Source organism: Eurypyga helias, unplaced genomic scaffold (genome assembly GCF_000690775.1).
Source record: "Eurypyga helias isolate BGI_N326 unplaced genomic scaffold, ASM69077v1 scaffold14517, whole genome shotgun sequence".
Classification (NCBI taxonomy): Eukaryota; Metazoa; Chordata; class Aves; order Eurypygiformes; family Eurypygidae; genus Eurypyga; species Eurypyga helias.
The window spans coordinates 9722-17485 of NW_010261190.1; the positions used below are offsets into that span (position 1 = coordinate 9722).

Genomic DNA, 7764 nt, shown 5'->3' on the forward strand with positions numbered 1-7764 from the left:
CCCGGCTGCGTACTACATGGCGGTCATGCGTCACGGCTGCGTTCACTGATGCCTTGTCTCTGTCAGAAGCCGGTTGTGGAGACGTTTTTCGGCTACGATGAAGAAGCTTCCTTGGAGTCTGATGGTTCCTCTATCTCATACCAAACTGACCGGACAGATCAAACCCCTTGCACCCCTGAAGATGACTTGGAAGAGGTATTCCTCAAAAAATACGTGTTATTTTTGTTTTGAAACCTTGCTACTAATTTTGAATTAAATTCCACGTCTGTTTTACCATTCGTCACCTCTGACTAGAAAACTAAAAATTGATGCTGTGTGTGTTGGTTCATATCTCTGGACCTCAAGTATGCAGTAATTTCACAACTTTTAGCCAAGCTGGAATTGTTATGTCCTAAGAACTAGATTTATGACAGGTTTGTAGGGAGCAGGTCTGGAGACATTGGATGACCCTAGGCAGAGCTGTTCTCGTGGAGGGGCGCTGCAGGTTTGTGTGCAGGTTGGCTCAGGCCCTTCCCTTGCCATTCCGACCCCGGCACAGGGCGCAGCCTTCAGCCGTAAGGTTGGTGTTGGTGGAAGCAGAGGAAGGCGGGCACGCAGGGCTCTCCGGAGGAAAGGCTGTCTCTTTGTGGGGTATGGAGGTCAGGAGTCTGCTAGCAGACTTTGAATGCAGAGCACACAAAAGTAGATGATAACACAAATAAAAGTGACTATTCCTGGCATTTTGCAGGGCTTCCTACAGGTGCATTCCTGAGTGGGTGTCGGATCGCTGTACCATTACATGTTTCTGTTTAACAAGGATCTTGTAATAAACAAAAACCTCCTAATAATGACTTGCAGGCTTTTAGTGGTATCCTGGCTGCAGGTTTCCAGCTGCCATCTCGCCTGTTTCGAGGGCAGTAATTAGGTCCATCAGAAGGGAGCATTCCTCCCTCCCTCCCTCATACAAGACACACGACTGGTTCCCAGGGCTGTGCTGCGCTGCAGGAGGTCGGGATGCATTTTTATATGTATGAACCTATTTATCTGTCATTCTTGGGTTGACGTTGGTTTTCTCCTGTTCAGACAGTACAAAGTTTCTGCATGCAGCCAGCAGTATCGTTCTGTTTCATGTCGCGGGAAATATTCCGCTCAGGCTGACATGAAAGCGTTCAGTGCTGGCTGTGGAAGGCGAGTGGGGAAGATCAAGGGCTCTTTTCATGTTGGTGACACCGTTTCTACAAGTATTAATTCTAGATCAGTGTTTTAATAATTGAGTGAGAGTGTCAGGCTTGGCTTATTCTCCTCATCAGAATCTTCTGTTGTTTCAAGAAAGCGGTATTTTCACCCTTCAATGTGATGACTTTTCCCTACGACAGTTGCATTTTGAAAGTAATCTTTACACTTTTTAGAGAAAGCTCCCTTGCCTTTTTTCAATTTATTTTCATCGCAGAAACAAAGGCCACTGGTGCAACACATCTTTGTTTTCAATCCCAGGGCATGGCCAAGGAAGAGACAGAACTGCGGTTTCGGCAGTTGACGATGGAGTACCAGGCTCTGCAACGCGCTTACGCCCTATTGCAAGAACAGGTCGGAGGAACATTGGATGCAGAACGAGAAGTTAAGGTCTAAATGGCTTATATTACATGGAAATAAAGGACTGTGATTGTATGGGGGGTTCCAGTTTACTTGCAGCCTGGTCTAGTGGAAAGTGGCCCGGCCCATGGCAGGGGGTGGCACTGGGAGGGCTTTAAGGTCCCTTCCCACCCAAACCGTGCTGTGATTCTGTGATAAACTGGGGTGAGCTGCCCCCCAGCATGCTGCCAGCGGGGGGTGGAGGGCTGGGGGCTGGGCTGCCTGCCGAGGTGGGCTCCGGGGTCTCTACCCCCAGCCAGCCTGCCCCACGACGTGCGGGTTTGCTGGAGGAACCACCGTTGCTGCAGTTTAGTCTTTTCACCTCTGATGGGTTTAAAGAAATTCAGAGATAATTTCTGTGGGAAATCCTTAACATTACGCTCTTTTTCTATAAAAATCTAGGACAAATAGCCTTAAGTATATAATCTCTGTATTTAATTCCTTCTGGGTTCTGTGAGATTACATGCTTCCTCACAGAATGTTTAGAAGGCTTATAGCTGAGAGTCTTAATTAAATTGCCAAGTGCCCTGTGCTACGCTGCCTGCCTCACACAGCCCGTGTGGCTTCAAACATCTGGCACAAAATGCTGTTTATTACGAGTATGTTGGATATTCCAAGGAATTGGCAGGACTCGGCGTGCATGGAATACAAGGATGAATGTGGTAAATAAAGGGACAAACTCCGCTATGAGCTAAAAGGTGGAAGTTTAATAGGAAAACCGTAACTGCAAACTCAATTTGGCTCAATACCTGTTGTGCGAGCGCGTTACACAGAACACTCACAGCAGTTTAGGGTAAGGGTGACAATGCTGGGAGAGACCCGGATCAGCGACCGGGTTCCTGCGGTGGGGATGCCGCCGGCAGCCGTGGCACAGCACCATGTACAATGAGGTGTGGCTGTCCCAGCACGGGCACCTGCCTGGCCACAGTGGGACGTAAACCAGCCAAAGTTCTCTAGCGGAAGTCCATCGTTCCAGCAGTGTTTTGGCTTCTCTTGCTGTATAACTAGTCTGGTTTTCTTCCACTGGATAATTCAAAGAATTAACTTCCAATTTCACCACTGTGTCCCCTGGTGAACCTCTCAGCCACCCAGACTTAGCAACTCCCTTGTCTCCCCGCGACCTCCCTGTTTGCAGTCACAGATCATCTCACTAACACTAACGACCTCTGAAAGGTCAGGGATGCCACACGTAAAGAAAATCATAAGGAAACCAGACATGCCCAGCTGGAAAAGTGACTTGGCTTTACTTTTTCCATAGGGAGACAGAAAGAGAGAATAATGCAGGTAATGCAACCAAATAAGATAATTTTGGTTGTAAATAGCAAGATAAATAACAGATAAATGATTTGAGGAAAGAAAATGTTCTATAAAACCATATTTAATGAATAAACCAGCTGACAATAATTCCATTTATTCACCAGAAAACACGAGTAGGAAGGTGACGTGTATTTAAATAAGCGTGAAGCTACAAGTGCAGTGAACAGTTGCACACCGTACAGTGAGACCGTAAGGTAGGGTGCTGAGTGTGTACGGAGGAACCCAGTTTGCTGGTTTGTAACGTTAAATGTGTTGGGTCTGCCCCGAGCTTTGTCACTCACCAGGAACACAAAGGAATCGGGTGAGCCCAGAATGGCAGCACAACGGTTTTCAGTTGCCTTCAGGGAGAGATGAATCTCGGCATTGCACTGGGCTTTGAAAGCCCTTGCTCTGGAGCAGGGAGGCGGCTCACTGCAGACTGCCCTAACCAGCTGCAGGAAGCCCTTTGTTTTGCTGGCCTGCTGTCTGCCTAATGGGATGCTGTTTGTGTTAATCTTGGCTTAAGCCTCGAAGTTATTATCCTACCTCACAGACGTTTTCTGACTGATGACTGATGTTTTGGGCTTAGCTGCAAATTTATTCTTTAACTCTAACAGTTATTTGTTAAAAGTACATGACATTTTAAAGTATTTTCTGTACCTGTGTTAGCTTTTGACTTCTAGAGAAAGTCTGATTTATTATTTTTTCTCTTTTTCCCTCGTATCCTACAGACACGTGAGCAGCTCCAAGCAGAAATACACCGATCTCAGGCTCAGATAGAGGACCTGGAGAAGGCCCTTGCCGAGCAGGGACAGGTAATGCCCGTGGCCCTTCCTCCAGCCGTCGTGCCAGGGGCGGGAGCAGGCTGTAGACACGTGGCTGTTGGTGCTACCCTATAACCCCGCGGGTGCGAGGGGTGTTGATGTGCAGCATAATCCTGATGTGACTTTTCAACGGCTGGTTCATTTCAGCCACAGCAGAGAGAACTAGGGAGGCAATTACTGTCCCTGCCCACGTGCACTGTAGTGACCCACCCTGCACCCTGATTTAGGAGACATCAGTGTAACTGCCGGGCACTGTTTCAGTAAACCTGCCAATTAATTGACAAGAAAGAATGTAATACACGTGGTCTGCTTGGTTTCTGGGAGAGTGAAGCAGGCAAGGGCTTATCAACCCCCCCTCCCCACGTTTACATGCATTAGTATCTCAAGCAACCCCCAAGCCCTGCGTCCCCATCCGTGCTTACACGCCAACTCCTCAAACACCACCCCACAACGCCCCGTGTATCTTTGCTGATCTCAGCCTTAATTCCCCGGTTTGGCATCCACTGGCAGCCGTGCCCATTAGCCCTCCTCCAGCCCTCCACTGCCCCTACCTTGGAACTGCGCTCTGTGTGTCGTTGTGCACCTCCTGAACGAGAAATCATGAACACCAGGTCAGCTCCCTTATCAATCTGAAGATGAACACCAGGTCAGCTCCCTTATCAATCTGAAGATGAACACCAGGTCAGCTCCCTTATCAATCTGAAGATGTGTGTGAATACTGAGGGAGCACTGTGGTAAGGAGAGGGAACGGCTGTGTTTGGCCAGTTGCTCTACTCCAAAATCCCACAGACTACCAGTACTTTACATACCTTGGAGGACGCTGGGAAGGTAAAATAAAGGAGGAATATTTATTTTTTAGTGAATACGACAGTGAGCTTTCCTTGCCAGCAGCCTCCCTCCTAGCAACCCACCACGTTACTCTAAACAGGAGAAAAGCAGGTGTTAGATTGAGCGTGGTTAAAGGTTTGAAGGCAGGGGGAAGTGCCCAGCGCAGGCTGTGCGTTCCCAGCAAAACCGAAGTGGTTCTCAGCGTGTGAAAAACTGCTGTGAGTGCTTTCTGCAAGGTCGGAGGAAATCCGTGCGCCGGGGCGGGTTGGGCTGCGCGGTTCGGCCGTTCGCGTAGCTCACCGCGCAGCCTGCTCACGCAGTAGCTCGACAAACCGCCTCAGCCACCCTTTCAGAAGGGATTAATTTGAAACACAATTGAACAATCTACCAAACTGCACTCCAGGAAATGCAGTCTGCACGATTAACAGGAAGCACGCTACATCCAACCGAACGTCTGTTGAGCTCTGCCTTTTTCACCCCCTCAGCCATTATTCAGATGTCTTATTTTGCTCTGATGTGTTAAGGCTTGCACTCGGCAGTTTTCATTTCCGAGCTCACTGCGAGGTGTCTGCCTCTGCATGCCGGCTCAGTCAAGGCTGGCTCAGCAGTCTCTCACCTTGGGCTGACCTTGAGCCTCACTCCAGGTCTTGGCAGGTTTGGGTGCCACTGCAGCTTTCGGTGGGTGACATTCAGCCCCTGGCACGGATGTGTTATACTCCTGGCGGTGTCGTGCCATTGGGATCCCTTTGGACTGAGGTGCTGAGCTCCGAATATTGGCCATTCGCACATGGCCTGGCCTCGCTACTGTTCGAAAATTCTCCCTTCTCACGTTCCCCCAGCAGAAAGGGCTTTATGGAGATGGGAATTCTGCTTCCCAGCCTGTGGAGCCGAATGGTCCTGAATGCCTCCAGCATGCTTGTGCGTTCCCTGGGATGCAGGAGGATCCTGCGCCCACGTCCACACCTCTGCAATCAGGGATCACCCGGACAATGCTGGCTGAGCACCTCTACTCCACCACGCCGCACCCTCCTCCTGGCCCCGGTGACCGGCTCAGTCCTGGCACTGAGCTCGGGGATGTGCCAGAGCAGCATAACGCAGGGAACCGTTACCAGGAAAATGCTCCTGCGGCTGGGAGGGTGCAGGGCTTAAAGCCACCCCTGAGCTCGTGCGGTCTGGGGATGTGCCAGAGCAGCTTAACGCAGGGAACCGTTACCAGGAAAATGCTCCTGCGGCTGGGAGGGTGCAGGGCTTAAAGCCACCCACAGGCTGGCATCCAAGGGTGCCAAGGGGTCGGGCACACCTCTAGCCTTGGGATAGCCTGGAGCATGGAACGTTGCAGGCTGCAAATATCCAGCCCCAAGCTGGAAATACAAGAAACATTCCCAGGCTGTTTCTACCCTGTGTCTTACTTTTCCAGACCAAAAAAACCCCAACCAACCAACCCATGCAGAACCATAAAATGTTTTGTGAGAATGTTAAAATATACTAAATCACTTGATGCTTACCTTTCCAGCTTAACCTCTTACTACTGCTAACCTTACTGATAAATAATATTCTGGGGTTCGTGGCTCTTATATATCCATCAAACTTAGCAATTTGTTCCAAAATAAGGTGTATTTTGCCTAGCGTTCAGAAATATGTAGTTCGTATTCAGTATAATTGAAATTTAATGGTCACTGCATAGCCAGAAATAGCCCTTTTGATGCAAACCAATCTTATCTGAGCACAGTTTTTTAACCATCAGAGCGTTTCTATTCCATTTGTATACTACAGACTGCTAAAATGAGAGGGAAGGGGGGAGCTTTCCTGTCAGGGGGCATAGTGGAATTACGGTTTCATATGCAATATTGTTCTGTCCCTCTTCTCTAGGCGTGCGCGTTCATGAAGTACGTGCTCCTGTGTTTGTGCTAAACATTGCCAGCTTCACCTGCAGTGTTGGTCATTTCTTTTCCCAGGACATGAAGTGGATTGAGGAGAAGCAAGCGTTGTATAGAAGAAACCAAGAACTGGTAGAAAAGGTGTTCAGTGTTGCTATTTGTATTATTCAGATAATATCTGTGGCTTAAGCAATGCAGAGGGTGCAGTATTTTAATGTGTCACACAGCTCTACTGGAAATAGTTCACGTACAATAACAGGATCCTTATAAACCTGCCAGAAAAAGTGGTTTTCGGGCATTCCCTGTTTCCCCATAAAATGTCCTAGTGTGAGGACGTGGTTGTGGGCACCAGCGCTGGTGCTGTGGCCCCCACTCCTGCTGACCCCAGAGGTGGGCTCGGACCCACCGTGCTGGCGCTGGCCCTGGAGTGTCCCTGGCACAAAGCGCAGCGCGTCTCGAGTGACGCTGCAAACGGTGCTGACACCTGATGCTGTATTTTGCAGATAAAACAAATGGAAGCCGAGGAAGCTCGCTTAAAACATGATGTCCAAGACGTCAAGGACCAAAACGAGCTCCTGGAGTTCAGGATCCTGGAGCTTGAAGTAAGCACGCGTTGCAGCCGCGTCTTGCCGCCCGCCCCGGGCTGCGCGAGCATGGCTGGGGGACATGGCTCGCCCACCTTCCTCTAAAGAGCTAACAAGACCAAAGGGTTTGGTACGAAGTGGCAGTAGAAGAGGAAAAAGCCCCAAACAAACCCCCGTGAACCAATACTGGTGTACACAATAGGTAGTTCTGGCAGTCCTGCTACTTAAGATCCACAGACTGGCTCACAATGCAGACACACGTTTTACTATTCTCCATCTGTTCTGAAAATGCAAAGAGCTAAAACCAGAACAGATCAGATGTGGGAAAGAAATGGAAAAAGGAACTTTTTTCCATGGTCAAAAACCATTGCTGTGTTTCACCTCTTGCTAAACCCACAGAGAAGGAATCCCCTGGCCTGGCCCCGCTCTGTTTGCTCCACTGAGCCTTCTGGTTTCTGTACCATCGCCTGTACAAACAGAACCTGTAACAGCTGTGAAACTGTTTTCCAAATTCTCCCAAGAGAGATTAACAAAGCAGCCACTTACACAAAAAATGAAATGCTGCTTAGATTATACGAGATGTGAGTGTATAGTTTTATTCCAGTATATTATGTAGTCAAAATAATAGGTTAAAAGGTCATAGAATCACAGAAGGGTTGGGCTGGACCACCCAGTCCCACCCCCTGCCACGGGCAGGGACACCTTCCATAGCCCAGGTTGCTCCAAGCCTCATCCAACCTGGCC

General features: G+C 49.1%; 1 protein-coding gene across 1 annotated transcript in view; it reads left to right on the plus strand.

Moving 5' to 3' along the window:
- The window catches only part of LOC104512344 (janus kinase and microtubule-interacting protein 3), a gene marked incomplete at its 5' end in the record, with an annotated part of 15985 nt that overhangs the window by 7127 nt on the left and 1094 nt on the right, over window positions 1-7764 (plus strand). The window contains 5 exons of the mRNA XM_010155282.1: window positions 67-195; window positions 1474-1602; window positions 3639-3722; window positions 6515-6577; window positions 6940-7038. Of these exons, the coding sequence (XP_010153584.1) occupies window positions 67-195; window positions 1474-1602; window positions 3639-3722; window positions 6515-6577; window positions 6940-7038 (504 nt within the window). The remainder of the gene's footprint in view (window positions 1-66; window positions 196-1473; window positions 1603-3638; window positions 3723-6514; window positions 6578-6939; window positions 7039-7764) is intronic.